This window comes from Oncorhynchus gorbuscha, linkage group LG18 (assembly GCF_021184085.1).
Source record: "Oncorhynchus gorbuscha isolate QuinsamMale2020 ecotype Even-year linkage group LG18, OgorEven_v1.0, whole genome shotgun sequence".
Taxonomy (NCBI): domain Eukaryota; kingdom Metazoa; phylum Chordata; class Actinopteri; order Salmoniformes; family Salmonidae; genus Oncorhynchus; species Oncorhynchus gorbuscha.
The window spans coordinates 34,468,508-34,483,306 of record NC_060190.1 but is presented as its reverse complement, the minus strand read 5'-3'; the positions used below and the strand labels follow the sequence as shown (position 1 = coordinate 34,483,306).

General features: G+C 44.8%; 1 protein-coding gene across 1 annotated transcript in view; it reads left to right on the top strand.

Moving 5' to 3' along the window:
* LOC124002483 (voltage-dependent calcium channel subunit alpha-2/delta-3-like) overlaps window positions 1-14,799 on the top strand; it is a 54,720-nt gene that overhangs the window by 32,899 nt on the left and 7,022 nt on the right. The window contains exons 12-24 of the mRNA XM_046309902.1: window positions 13-91; window positions 870-1,003; window positions 2,087-2,104; window positions 3,940-4,011; window positions 4,089-4,169; window positions 5,564-5,638; window positions 10,480-10,563; window positions 11,278-11,349; window positions 12,283-12,344; window positions 13,138-13,205; window positions 13,375-13,420; window positions 14,220-14,317; window positions 14,509-14,602. Coding sequence (XP_046165858.1) covers window positions 13-91; window positions 870-1,003; window positions 2,087-2,104; window positions 3,940-4,011; window positions 4,089-4,169; window positions 5,564-5,638; window positions 10,480-10,563; window positions 11,278-11,349; window positions 12,283-12,344; window positions 13,138-13,205; window positions 13,375-13,420; window positions 14,220-14,317; window positions 14,509-14,602 — 983 coding nt within the window. The remainder of the gene's footprint in view (window positions 1-12; window positions 92-869; window positions 1,004-2,086; window positions 2,105-3,939; window positions 4,012-4,088; window positions 4,170-5,563; window positions 5,639-10,479; window positions 10,564-11,277; window positions 11,350-12,282; window positions 12,345-13,137; window positions 13,206-13,374; window positions 13,421-14,219; window positions 14,318-14,508; window positions 14,603-14,799) is intronic.

Genomic DNA, 14,799 nt, shown 5'->3' with positions numbered 1-14,799 from the left:
CTCTCCGTATAGGTGCGCATATTCCCTTACCTGATTGGCCGAGAGTCTGCCTTTGCTGATAACATGAAATGGATGGCCTGTGCTAATAAAGGTGTGTCTCCCCTTCGTACTATAACATAAGAAACACATACACTTGGCTGTGTGTAAATGTCTGGGTGGGTGTGAGTGTGTGTCGGGTAGATGGGAATTGTGGTTATTGGTGTGTGTTTGTCAAAAGAGGTGTGTGTGTGTTTTGGGGAGGGAAGAGAAGAGACGCAGGTGTTAGATTGTGAGTGTGTTTTGGGGAGGGGGGGATTGTGGGTGTTAGTGTGTGAGGTGTGGGGAGCGAAGATATGCAGGTTTTAGTGTGTGTTTGGAGGTGTTGGGGGTGGCTGTGCTGCTGATGTGAGCAGTGCAGAGCGGAGCAGCAGTGGAGTGACACAGAGGGGTCAGGGGGCATCCCTGCCTCATCCCTCTTCCTGTCAGAGCCTTTCCCCCTGACCGCCTGCCGCTGATGGCTCCCGTGTGCCCACGCTCCGGATGAGAGGAGAACGCTCTGGACTGGGAAAGTCACAGTCAGGAAAACTGATGACTTGCGGGATTACACAGCCCAGCTAGTCTAACCTTATTCTGATACTCACAGTAACACACACTTACTGGGAAATGCTTGTGAAATATCTTATTGTGATTCAGTTTGTGTGTTTGTGTGTTTGTGTGTGTGTGTGTGTGTGTGTGTGTGTGTGTGTGTGTGTGTGTGTGTGTGTGTGTGTGTGTGTGTGTGTGTGTGTGTGTGTGTGTGTGTGTGTGTGTGTGTGTGTGTGTGTGTGTGTGTGTGTGTGTGTGTGTGTGTGTGTGTGTGTGCCTGCGTGTGTGTGTGCTTGTTGTCTCAGGGTATTTCAGTCAGATCTCCACACTGGCTGACGTACAGGAAAATGTGATGAGGTATCTTCATGTTATGAGTCGTCCTAAAGTCATCGACCATGAGCATGACACGGTCTGGACGGAGGCCTACGTGGACAGCACTGTAAGTTTCATAGTGAGTGGAAAAAGTTAGTGACTGTGTGTAAGGTACATAATGTACATAATGTACTGTATGTCCACCAGTGTACGTAATCGGATTACTTTTTAAAAGTAACGAAGTCAAGTGACTGCGGTACATTTTAAAATTGGGTGTTATTATTACAGTTACTTTGTCAAACAGCTTTCAGAATCATATCTCTGCCGGGCTTATATTTCCATGATCCAATCTCGACCGCGAGCGGAGAAAGGATGTTTGGAGAAATGTCATGACAGCTGCTGTCCAGAGAAATGTATAGAGGGCGCACCCCTCATCTTTGCCATTGATCGCTTCTGTGATAGCAAAGCCCATAGAGGGATTTTGCGTCTAGTGGAAAGTGTGCCCTCTATACATCTCTATGAGTCCATCGTGTATGTACAGTCTATAACCAGAAGCTCGAGAGAAAGATTTTGAACGTAAAGATAGGGAATCGGTACAGATGTTTGGCTAACAGTATATACGGCTAATTAAGCAGCCCCTATAGATCGCAGCACTTGTAGACGAGCACAGGAAAGCAGCGCCAGGAGAAACAAGCTATCAAAAAAGGAGAAAGGAGAAACAAGCTATCAAAGCTGAGTTAGTAAGTAGCACATCCTTGGTAGAGCGCGCGGCTCTCGTAATGCAACCCAACTTAAAAAAAATAAAATAATGTAATATGTAATATATTGCTGTTTCAAGTAACTATTCCCAACACTGGTTTCCAACACTGGTTTCCACCCTCTATATGAGTTCATACAGTATGTATACATGCCCGAACATGCTTGCGTATCGGTGAGTGTGTGCGAGGGTGCTTGCGTGTGTGTATGTGAATGTGCGCGTGTGTTCCTGCATCTGTGTGTGTGTGTGTGCGCCCGTGTCCTCTCTGATCAGTCCCCTTCATGCTACAGGATTGATTCCTCATTATGAGCTTCATTAATTCTGACTGGAATGTTCTGCACTTCTGTGTCTAGAATGTTAAAATGCTGGAGGAGCAGTCTGTCTGTCTGTCTGTCTGTTGTACAGGAGGAGAGCTCAATTCTCATTTGTCATTTTTGCTGTCTCCTTCTGCAGCTCTCCCAGGCACACAAGGTAAAACCTCACTCTAATGCTCTAATGCTCTTTCTATCGCTCTCTCTTCCTCACTCTCTCTCATTTCCTTGTCATTTAGAGAGTATTTACTGTGCACATTTGGATTATTTTCCATTATGGTGTATAACATGGATACCTTATTTGAGGTGTTATATGGTTGCCATGGATATTTGTCTGTAATCTGGTTGCTGAGGGTCCTTGAGTAGTGAGTTTCTCCCCTGATGTGGAGTTAAGGCATTGCAGCCGCAGTTGAGACTGCTGTAATGTGTAAAGCTCTACTTCTACTCAGTATGTGGATTGTCCACTACTGTATGTGTATTGTGCACAGTACACACACACACACACACACACACACACACACACACACACACACACACACACACACACACACACACACACACACACACACACACACACACACACACACACACACACACACACACACACACACACACACACACACACACACACACACACACACACGGCCACAGAGGTAAGGGCTGGGGGGGGGGGATTGTCCTCTGGCGTGTGTGCTCTTGTATCTCAGCCACAGAGAATCGCCATTCATCATTCTGTGGATCATTGCCTTTTATCTCCTCAAGCTCGTAATAAAACTGACATTGGAGTGGAGAGAGGGAGAGAGCGAAGGAGAGGGGACGGGGACGGGGACGGGGACGGGGACGGGGACGGGGACGGGGGCTAAGCACAAGGTCGTTTCCCAGAAAGTTCTCGTATCTACTGCTGAGTATACCCAGTGTGTCTTTACTAAGCTCCTCTGATGGACTGGGGGATTCTACCAGGGTCTACCTGTATAGGTGAGACTAGGCTTTGGCTGTCGCTCTGGGGGGAAGCGGGTTGGTCGATGGTGAGACCCTCCATCAGTCATTTTGTCGAGCAGCCGAGACGATCCCACCCTAGTAACCGTTCATTGCCTCTCGTACGCACGTACATGAACACGCACAACAGCCAAACATGTAAGCACACACACACATACACAAATAGCCGCACACTCACCATGGAAGATGTTTAGGGGTGGGAGTGCACTAATTTGGTGGATGACATTTTTACAACTATTTATTTATAATTGTTATATTCATTATTGTTTAATTGTGATTCATCAGTGTGTGCTGGAGCACCCTTAGCACCTCTACTTCCAGCGGCTATGACCCTCACACACAGTGCACTCACAGCTGTGGCCGTGAGCCTCTGAGGTGAGGGAATAGCAGACCTAGTTTCAGTGAGCTCATGTGTTTAATCATGTCAGTTCTCATCCTGCTGAACACAGCCCCGCTCTCAAAATGAAGACACACACACACACACACACACTGGGGATCGCTCTAAACTGGAGCTTCACTGTGCATTTACTGTAAAACCACAAACCCGCAAGCAACATTTACCATATATTTACACTGCAGACTCACTTCTATTTTTTGTAAAGCATTTGGCGACACAGTGTTTGGTGAAGTTTATTTTGGTGAAATTACTGGACTGTAGATGTGTTGTGATGAAGCCTAGTTGATAGGGATGGACATTGGTGCATATATTCCTTTATTGACACCGAATAGGATAACATTTAGCATCAGTCAGACATGGAATACTGTAGCAATAGCCTCTGATGGTTAAAGTAATTGGAAAATCTCGATTGCAACCTCCTCGTGTCCTCTCTCCTCGTCTCCCTCTCAAAACCCATTGGAGGAGAAGGTCAGAGGGGAGGGACCTCTGGCTTTCTTATCCAATGTGTTTTGAGAAGGAGACAAGGAAAGAGGGCGCGAGGAGTAATGCAATCGAGATCGGTCTTTGCCACTTTCTGTCACTGTCACTGTGTTCCATCTCAGTCCAGAAACAAGAAGGGCCCAAGCCTGATGACCACTGTGGCCATGCCTGTGTTCAGCACCAAGAACGAGACCGTAAGTGTTTTGTGTCTGTGTGTGTGTGTGTGTCTGTGTGTGTTATACTCACTCTTTCTCTCTTCTTTCCTCTACAGAAGAACCAGGGTATACTCCTAGGGGTAGTGGGCACAGACATTCCTCTTCAGGAACTCATGAAGATCATCCCTAAACACCTGGTACTGGGTTTACTAACCCATGTTTATGACCCATTAGATGCCTTGTCATTTACTGTTGTACTGTACTCTACTTCATTAATCAGCCGATATTTATATATGTGTATATATAAAAAAATATTTGTAATAATGAGTTACAACAATACCGAATTAACATTTTTATTTTAACTTAATATAATACATAAATAAAAATCCATTTAGTCTCAAAACAATAATGAAACATGTTCAATTCTGTTTAAATAATGCAAAACCACAGTGTTGGAGAAGAAAGTAAAAGTGCAATATGTGCCATGTAAAAAAGATAACGTTTAAGTTCCTTGCTCAGAACATGATAACATATGAAAGCTGGTGGTTCCTTTTAACATGAGTCTTCAATATTCCCAGTTAAGAAGTTTTAGGTTGTAGTTATTATAGGAATTATAGGACAATTTCGCTCAATACCATTTGTATTTCATATACCTTTGATGTTGGATGTTCTTATAGGCACCATAGTATTGCCTGCCTAATCTCGGAAGTTGATAGGCTTGAAATCATAAACAGCACTGTGCTTCAAGCATTGTGTAGAGCTGCTGGCAAACGCAGGAAAGTGCTGTTTGAATTAATGCTTAAGAGCTTGCTGCTGCCTACCCCCGCTCAATCAGACTGCTCTATCAAATCAAAGACTTAATTATACTATAATAAACACACAGAAATATGAGCCTTAGGTCATTAATATGGTCAAATCCAGAAACTAGCATTTTCGAAAACAAAACGTTTATTCTTTCAGTGAAATATGGAACCGTTCCATATTTTATCGAACGGGTGGCATTCATAAGTTTAAATATTTCTGGTACATTGCACAACCTCCAATATTATGTCATAATTATGTAAAATTCTGGCAAATTAATTACGGTCTTTGTTAGGAAGAAATGGTCTTCACACAGTTCGCAACGAGCCAGGTGGCCCAAACTGCTGCACATACCTGGAATCTGCTTGCACAGAACGCAAGAGAAGTCACACAATTTCCCTAGTTAATATTGCCTGCTAACATGATTTCTTTGAACTAAATATGCAGGTTTAAAAATATATACTTGTGTATTGATTTTAAGAAAGGCATTGATGTTTATGGTTAGGTACATTGGTGCAACGACAGCGCTTTTACGTAAATACACTTTTTGCGAAGTAGGCCGTGATTCGATAAATTAACAGGCACCACATTGATTATTTGCAAAACTGGACAAGCTAGTTAAACTAGTAATATCATCAACCATATGTAGTTAACTCGTGATTATGTTAAGATTGATTGTTTTTTAAATAAAAATGCCAAAAATGCAGATGACAGATTATTATGAAAACTTGAAATCGGCCCTAATTAATCAGCCATGCTTCTACTCTATATATTGTTTTTATTCCTTCAGCTGGGTATCCACGGTTACGCCTTTGCCATCACAAACAACGGCTACATCCTGACCCATCCGGACCTGAGGCCACTGGTAACACACTGTCTTTTAAACACACTCATACACTATGTCCCCTGCCTAGGGTTGTAAAATCAAAGGTTTCCTCAGAAATAATGGTTAGAGGATTCAGGATTTCCTGCTTATCCCCTCCTTATACCGGGCATCGTCGAAGCAGGATTTCTGGAAAACCTGGGAATTCTGGGAAAGTTGCCTGAATTTTGCGACCCTACCCCTGTCCCTAACCCAAGCCTTGCCACAATGCACTAACCCTAACCCAAAAAGCCTTTACACATACTAATCTTTGGAGTGGTTAAACAGCTACAGTACATTGCAGTTTTCCCCTCCCCACCCAAACTCCTCCCAGAGAGTCCTAGCAAAATTATTTTAAAAACATTTTTTAAAACATTTTAATTGAAAACAATCACAATAAGGTACTTCATTGTTACCCAGACATTTGATATTGAGATACAAATGGCTGCATTGGACCTTTAAAGACATTCTCTGGAACTTTGGTGACTACTGAACGACTATTTCCTGCTTTGGGCCGGATGTGTCAGTGTGTAGTTCATACATGCATAATCTATGAGCAGAATTACTGTCTTACACGATGCACACACAGCAGAGCTAGAGAGAGAGAGAGCACAGTGCCATGTTGCATGTACCGTATGTGTACATATGGTGCATTAGGAAAGTATTCAGACCCCTTGACCTTTCCACATTTTGTTACGTTACAGACTTATTCTAAAATGGATTTTTTTAAAGTTCTCAATCTATCCACAATAGCCCATAACGACAAAGCAAAAAACACGTTTGTAGAAATCTTTGCACATCTCTAAAAAAACAAAACAGAAATATCACATTTACATAGGTATTCAGACCCTTTACTCAATACTTTGTTGAAGCACCTTTAGTCTTCTTGGGTATGACGCTACAAGCTTGGCACACCTGTATTTGTGGAGTTTCTCCCATTCTTCTCTGCAGATCCTCCAAAGCTCTGTCAGCTTGGATGGGGAGTGTCATTGCACAGCTATTTTCAGGTCTCTCCAGAGATGAGGTTCAAGTCCAGGATCTGGCTAGGCCACTCAAGGACATTCAGAGACCTGTCCCGAATCAACTCCTGCGTTGTCTTGGCTGTGTTCTTAGGGTCGTTGTCCTGTTGGAAGGTAGACCTTTGCCCCCGTCTGAGGTCCTGAGCGCTCCGGAACAGGTTTTCATCAAGGATCTCTCTGCACTTTGCTCCATTCATCTTTCCCTCGATCCTGGCAAGTCTCCAAGGCCCTGCTGCTGAAAGACATCCCCACTGCATGATGATGCTGCCACCACCATGCTTCACCATAAGGATGGTGCAAGGTTTCCTCCAGACGTAACGCTTGGCATTAAGGCCAAAGAGTTCAATCTTGTTTTCATCCAACCAGAGAATCTTGTTTCTCATGGTCTGAGAGTCCTTTAGGGGCCCTTTTGGCAAACTCCAAGCAGACTGTCGTGCCTTTTACTGAGGTGTGGCTTCCGTCTGGCCACTTACCATAAAAGCTTGATTGGTGGAGTGCTGCAGAGATGGTTGTCCTTCTGGAAGGTTCTCCCATCTTCACAGAGGAACTCTTGAGCTCTCTGACCATCGGGTTCTTGGTCAGCTCCCTGACTAAGGCCCATCTCCCCTGATTGCTCGGTTTGTCCGGCGGCCAGCTATAGGAAGAGTATTGGTGTTTCCAAACTTCTTCCAATTAAAAACGATGGAGGCCGCTGTGTTCTTGGGGACCTTCAATGCTACAGAATTTTTTTGGGACACAATCCTGTCCCGGGGGCTCTACAGACACTTCTTTCGACCTCATGGCTTGGTTTTTGCTCTGACATGCACTGTCAACCGTGGAACCTTATATAGACAGGTGTGTGCCTTTCCAAATCATGTCCAATTAATCTAATTTACCTTTGGTGGACTCCTATCAAGTTGTAGAAACATCTCAAAGATGATCTGTAACGCTCGTCTGAAGAAGAGGGAGTGGACCAAAGGGCAGCTTGGTACATGTTCATGATGTTTATTCAAATCTGAACACTAGAACAAAAATGACCATGAACAGTTCTGTCAGGTGCAGAAAAACAAAACAGAAAACAACTACCCACAAAACACAGGTGGGAAAAAGCTGCCTAAGTATGATTCTCAGAGACAATGATAGACAGCTGCCTCTGATTGAGAACCAAACACAACGAAATAGAAAACATAGAACTAAAGAAACTAGAATGCCCACCCTAGTTACACCCTAGCCTAACCAAAATAGAGAATAAAACCCCCTCTATGGCCAGGGCTCCGGACTGGAGGCTGTCGCTGGTGGCTCTGGCCTGGAGGGCATCGCTGGAGGCTCCGGACTGGAGGGCGGCGCTGGAGGCTCCGGACTGGAGGGCGGCGCTGGAGGCTTTGTGCCATGTCTCACCACTGGAGGCTTCTTGCCATGTATCATAACAGGAAGCTTCTTGCCATGTATCATAACAGGAGGCTTTGTGCCATGGATCATCACTGGAGACTTCGTGCCATGGATCATCGCTGGATCATCACTGGAGGCTTCTTGCCATGTATCATAACAGGAGGCTTTGTGCCATGCATCACTGGAGACTTCGTGCCATGGATCATCGCTGGAGGCTTCTTGCCATGGATCATCACTGGAGGCTTTGTGCCATGGATCATCACTGGAGGCTTCTTGCCATGGATATTCACTGGAGGCTTCGTGCCATGGATCATCACTGGAGACTTCGTGCCATGGATCATCGCTGGATCATCAATGGAGGCTTCCTGCCATGGATCATCACTGGAGGCTTTGTGCCATGGATCATCACTGGAGGCTTCTTGCCATGGATCATCACTGGAGGCTTCGTGCCATGGATCATCACTGGAGGCTTCGTGCCATGGATCATCACTGGAGGCTTCGTGCCATGGATCATCACTGGAGGCTTCGTGCCATAGATCATCACTGGAGGCTTCGTGCCATGGATCATCACTGGAGGCTTCTTGCCATGGACCATCACTGGATGGAGGAGACTTATGGGCAGTCTGGTATGTGGAGCTGCCACAGGGCTCACCTGGCTGGGGAGACATACAGGAGGCCCTGTCCTAGGCAGAGGCACTGGATACACTGGGCCGTGGAGGCGCACTGGAGATCTTGAGCTAAGACCCTGCACAACCTGTCCTGGCTGGATGGTGACTTTGGCCCGGCACGTGCGGGGCGCAGGCACAGGACGCACTGGGCTGTGCAGATGCACTGGAGACACAGTGTGCAGAGCCGACGCAGGATGTCCTGGGCTGTAGAGATGTACTGGAGGTCTGGAGAGCAGGGCTGGCACAAACCTTCCTGGCTGGATGCTCACCCTATTCCCAGTTCGGCGATACTCCCCAGCCTGCCTCCAGGGTCCTTTCCCTTCCAGGATTTCTTCCCATGTCCAGGAGTCCATTACACGCTGCTCCTCCTTACCACGCTGCTTGGTCCATTGGTGGTGGATAGTTCTGTAACGCTCGTCTGAAGAAGAGGGAGTGGACCAAAGCGCAGCGTGGTACGTGTTCATGATGTTTATTCAAATCTGAACACTAGAACAAAATAACAAAGAGAAAAAACGAACAGTTCTGTCAGGTGCAGAAACAGAAAACAACTACCCACAAAACACAGATGGGAAAAAGCTGTCTAAGTATGATTCCCATTCAGAGACAATGATAGACAGCTGCCTCTGATTGAGAACCACACCCAGCCAAACACAAAGATATAGAAAACATAGAACTAAAGAAACTAGAATTCCAACCCTAGTCACACCCTGGCCAAACCAAAATAGAGAATTTAAAAAAATCCCCCAAAACTGTTTTCACTTTGTCATTATAGGGTATTGCATGTAAATTGATGAGGATTTTTATTTACCTATTTTAGAATTAGGCTGTAACCTAACAAAATTTGGAAAAGTCAAAGAGTCTGAATACTTTCCGAATGCACTGTATGTGACATAGTACACCATTTTCTCAGACAACTTTTTGCTCGTGAGCACTACTTTCAGAACTACTGGCTAAAAAGTAAAGTATAGAAAAAGTACCGGAGAATCTCTTTAAATAAATAGTTTAAATACAGACACTGAATGCCTGTGTTTTGAAAAACAGAAAGGGTCCTTTTCTGTTACATGACAGACTATGTTGACCACATACACGTAAACAGTGTGAGTGTGTATTACCGAGGAAGTTTGGAGAGACTCAATCTGTAATGCCCACCTTTTCCTTTGATGTATGCATGCAGGGAGGGATACAGGCCATTGCTACTACTGTAGGGCTGGCTGGCCCTGGCTAACTGAGCTAACACTAACCCAGAGGTAACCCTCCTGTCCTGTAACTGTACCATACAGAGACTAGACCACAGACACTCACTCTCTCTCTGGGACCCTGCATGGGTTCCACTGGAAACTGGTGCTAGTGGATCTGTGTGTAACAGTGTCTATGTGATGTTAGTACCTCTCTGTGACATTGTGTGTGTTTGTGTGTGTATATGTGTTTTAGAATGTGTTGGTTTTCTATGTACTGTAAGTGTGTGTTTATCTGTGCTGTGACTGTGGTTGTCTCTTTTGAGGCTGTACTAGACCCTACTGGACTTTGTGTGTGGGACCGGACATGTTTATGTGATTGGTTGTTGATTGAACTGATCAATTTGGGATTGCATTTTGGGGAGTTCTAGCCTGGTGGAACCAGCCTGATCTCAGCGGTCAGACTGCTTAACCTGGCTAGGATTGTTCTGGTTTTGAGCAAGACTGTGTGAACGAAGTTCACTCTTAACTTAGCTGTGCACCCAAACCACCCACAACGAAATCTAGACTTCCTCAACTGTTCCCATCAAATGTGTGTTTCCTCTGTGCCTCAGTACCAGGAGGGCCAGAAGAGGAGGAAACCCAACTACAGCAGTGTGGACCTGTCAGAAGTGGAGTGGGAGGACAAGGATGACTTTGTACGTCTAAATCATGACGTAACAAAACAATTGACACACACTCCTGTTAAACTACTACTGCCTTTACTATACTTAAAGGGATACTTCGGGATAACTTCCCCAGAGTCAGATGAGCTCATGGATACCATTTTTATGTTTCTGCATCCAGTATGAAGGAAGTTAGAGGTAGTTTCGTGAGCCAATGCGAACTACTGTAGCGTTAGTGCAAGGACTGGAGGTCTATGGTATCTACTAGCATGCTATCATTCACCTTAGACTTCCAGTCATTGTGCTAACGCTGGTTAGCAATTGCGCAATTGCTAGTTAACAACATTCTTCAAACTGCACGCAGAGACATACAAATGTTATCCACAAGTTCATCTGACTCTTAGGAAAGTAGATAAAGAGCTTCATAGACAAAATCCTGAGGTATCCCTATTTATTTAAATAACCTGGAACGTCCACTCAGTAAGAATTGCCACTGTTTTCCAGGGAGTTTTTATTTTTGTATCTTTATTTAACTAGGCAAGTCAGTTAAAGAACAAATTCTTATTTTCAATGACGGAACACTGCCCGCTCAGGGGCAGAACAACAGATTTGTACCTTTTCAGCTTGAACTTGCAACCTTCCGGTTACTAGTCCAACGCTCTAACCACTAGGCTACCCTGCCGCTGTATACTCTAAGACAGCATTGACTCTTTGCATCCTGATAAATATCCTGTTCTTATGTTACAGCTGCGTAATGCCATGGTCAACAGGAAGACTGGGACATTCTCCATGGAGGTGAAGAAGACAGTGGACAAAGGGGTGAGACTGGAGATTAAATTCTGACAATTAAAGAAAAGATTACACTCTCCTTTTTGAACCCCCTAAGGTCTATGGGCCCGGGAATGGGTTAACATATGGAATTGTTTTAAGAAAGCCAAACCAAGGATCATTTAGCTATTTGATTTAGAATTTTAGGACCCCTAAAAAAAAGTTGCAATAAAAGTTATTTAATCAAATGTGGGCTTAATGCTATAGGAACACATTGCATACATTGCAAAACAGATATCCCCAAAAATAAATAAAAATTAACTATGTTTTGCAGTGTAAGTCCTATATCTGAGAGATCTACGAAAGATCAGGAAATCCTTTAAAAAAGAAAGAAGGTTTTAACCAAATTGAACCACTTTTTAATGTTCTAAACTACTTCCATATATGCTTCCATTTATTTTTTAAACTGGTACCGGGCTACATTGAGACGAGGCTTATGGGGTGGGTTTCCTAGAGCAAAACAACCAGCATGTAAGTGTTCGTACATGGGTCCCAAGGACAGAGTTTGGCAAACCTTGTATTAGTGTGTAGGCTAAACCTTTCACACGCTACCGACAAGAAGTTGGCAGATCGGTGGTGCCGACTGACGCTTGTGGGGGTCGTAGAGCAAAACGGAGAACGTCATCATCGTGTTTGTGAGAATCTCATCTTCGGACGCTACAGACGTTTTCATGAGAAGTCCGATTTGCGGGATGTTTCCTGGTCCGACAAACACCGCTGTAGCTCTGCCACCTTCCACCGCAGATTCGGAAGGCCGACACCGGGTAGCCCATTCAAAACAGAAGTCTCTAGCGTAAACAGACAGTTTTTTTATGGGGATTCTTTGATTATGCTAATTCGATTTCCGCAGGGGCACGGACTTCATCTTTTAATGAGATCCACTGGATGACTCGTCATTCTCCATGCTTCTCTATGTGCTTTCAGAAAAGACTCCTGAAGATGCACAATGACTATTTCTACACTGAAGTCAAGGGAACTCCCTTCAGGTAAGGGGAGATGCTTTGAGAGTAGGGTACACACACTACTTTAGTTTTTCAGCACATTCATTGATTCATCCATAAATCTTGATCCAATACTCTGATGTCCTGAGAGTTGACACGATGGCTGGTTCAGTGAGTGTGTAATGTGTCTCTGTGGGCCCATTTCCCAGACACAGATGACGCCTAGTCCAGTGGAGGCTGCTGAGGGGAGGAAGGCTTGTAATAATGGCTGGAGTGGCGCAAATGGAATGGCATCAAACACATGGAAACCACATGGAAACCTTGTGTTTTATGTATTTGATACCATTCCACCTATTCTTACCACAAGCCAATTCTCCCAATTTATTATGCCACCAACCTCCTGTGGCCTAGTCCTAGACTGAAAAGCAGTTTTATTTAACTAGGAAAGTCAGTTAAGAAAGAATTCTTATTTGCCAAACCAGTTAACCCACTGTTCCTAGGCCATCATTGAAAATAAGAATTTGTTGTTAACTGACTTGCCTAGTAAAATAAAAAATAAAAATAAAACCTGGATGATGCTGGGCCAATTGTGCGCCACCCAATGGGACTCCCAATCCCAACTGGTTGTGATACAGCCTGGAATCAAACCAGGGTCTGTAGTGATGCCTCTAGCACAGAGATGCAGTGCCTTAGACTGCTGTGCCACAGTGGAGAATCCCCACTGAATATTATTTTTAGTCCAGGACTAGGCTTTATTCTGTGTTTGGGAAACCAGCCCTAAGAGTGTAACTGTTGACTTCTCTCTGCTGCTCACCCTGCTGTGTGTTTCTGTGTTCAGTGTCGGAGTGGCTTTGTCTAGAGGCCATGGCAAATTCTTCTTCAGAGGAAACGTCTCAGTGGAAGCAGGTAAGAGCCACTCACTCACTCACTCAACGAACTATGAGAGCTTCATCAGTTTCATAGACGTTTATGGATATTCTGTACCTGTGGTCTGCCTGTTCTTAAGTCCATATATCAGGGCACTCAGCCTGGCCCTGTTGAAGCGTCACTTATCGGATGTTCATGTGTTTTGCAGGGCTCCTTGACCTGGAACAGCCAGATGTTGCGCTGGCAGATGAATGGTAATGCAGGGGGTTTTGGGTGATGTGGGGGATTATGAGCTTGGGATAGGTCAGTCAAGCATTATATAGGTTATTGCTTTCTGTGGGTGTGTTCGTAAATTCACTCTGGAATGCCAGAGTGCGCTCAGTGTTCGCTTTGGACTTTTGTAAATTAAGAGCTTTGTAAGATTGTCTTTTGGTAAATTCAGTGTTTTGCTCTCGGAGTGCACATTGGACGCTCTGGCCGAGGAGTAGGGTTGATCCGAGCGTTCTGACCTCAAAGGCTGTCAAGCACCCAAGCTCACTGGCTAAATCTTGCTAGCTTGCTAGCTAGCTACTTCCAGACACAAATGAGAGAACACATCACTCTGACCATTTTACTCGCCCAAGCAGAGCTGGTTAGGCTGCTTTCATGTTATCTAGAGCATTGGTGACTGTAGCTGTGCTGCTGGCAATAATTGAATTATGTTTATTTGCCGTCACTTACTGAGACCTGTCATATTCAACGAGTGTTTGCGCGTTCGTAAATTCATCAGTTATTCTGCACTCTGGTACACTCAGTCAAGAGTGCTCTGAAACCTGAGTAGATGTAGTGAAATTACATGAACGCATCCTGTTTCTCTTAGTAGGCATGTTATGTTGAGCCATGTGATATAACAGCATGTCTGGCTATGTTCTGTTCAGCTGAAACGCAGCAACATGGGTTATTTGCCTGAAATAGTGTGCCACTTTCTATATTTTTCTATCTATAATTTAGTTTAGTTTCTGTTGGTCAGCTCCTCAAGTGTTTTGGGTGTGTGTCTACCTATTAATTTGACAGGACGTATTGCAACACAGATGAGCACCATGAGCACCGCTCCCTCTCCCAGATCCAGGCCATTAAACTCTACCTGACTGGACGCAAGCCACACATCAAATGTAAGTAACACCACACTGGGATCTATAGGCTACTGGGGTTTCATTATACATCCTGGGAAGTCATATAACCTAGCTGTAACCCTAACCCTCGCTCCAACCCTAGCCTTAACCCTAACCATATATCCTATGTCCTGTCTGTAGAGGACTTGGTAGTGTGTTTCCAGGACTGAACCACTCCCTCTCTGCTGTAGGTGACAGGGAGCTGATCCAGGAGGTGTTGTTTGATGCTGTGGTCACAGCCCCACTGGAGGCATACTGGACCGGCCTGGCCCTCAACAAGTCCGAGTGAGTCTAGCCTATGAACTCCTGAACTTGAACTAACTCCTCCTCAACTCCTTTATGCAACACGCCTCCCTCTGTTGCTCTCACAGCTCTTTGCGGGGTTGGTGGTCGTCGTTAAACAGTTCAAAACATCAACGACATCAGCGTGTCACTAGGTCTCTCTGCTTTGATCACCCTTGTGGTTTCCGCCTCTTCCCACA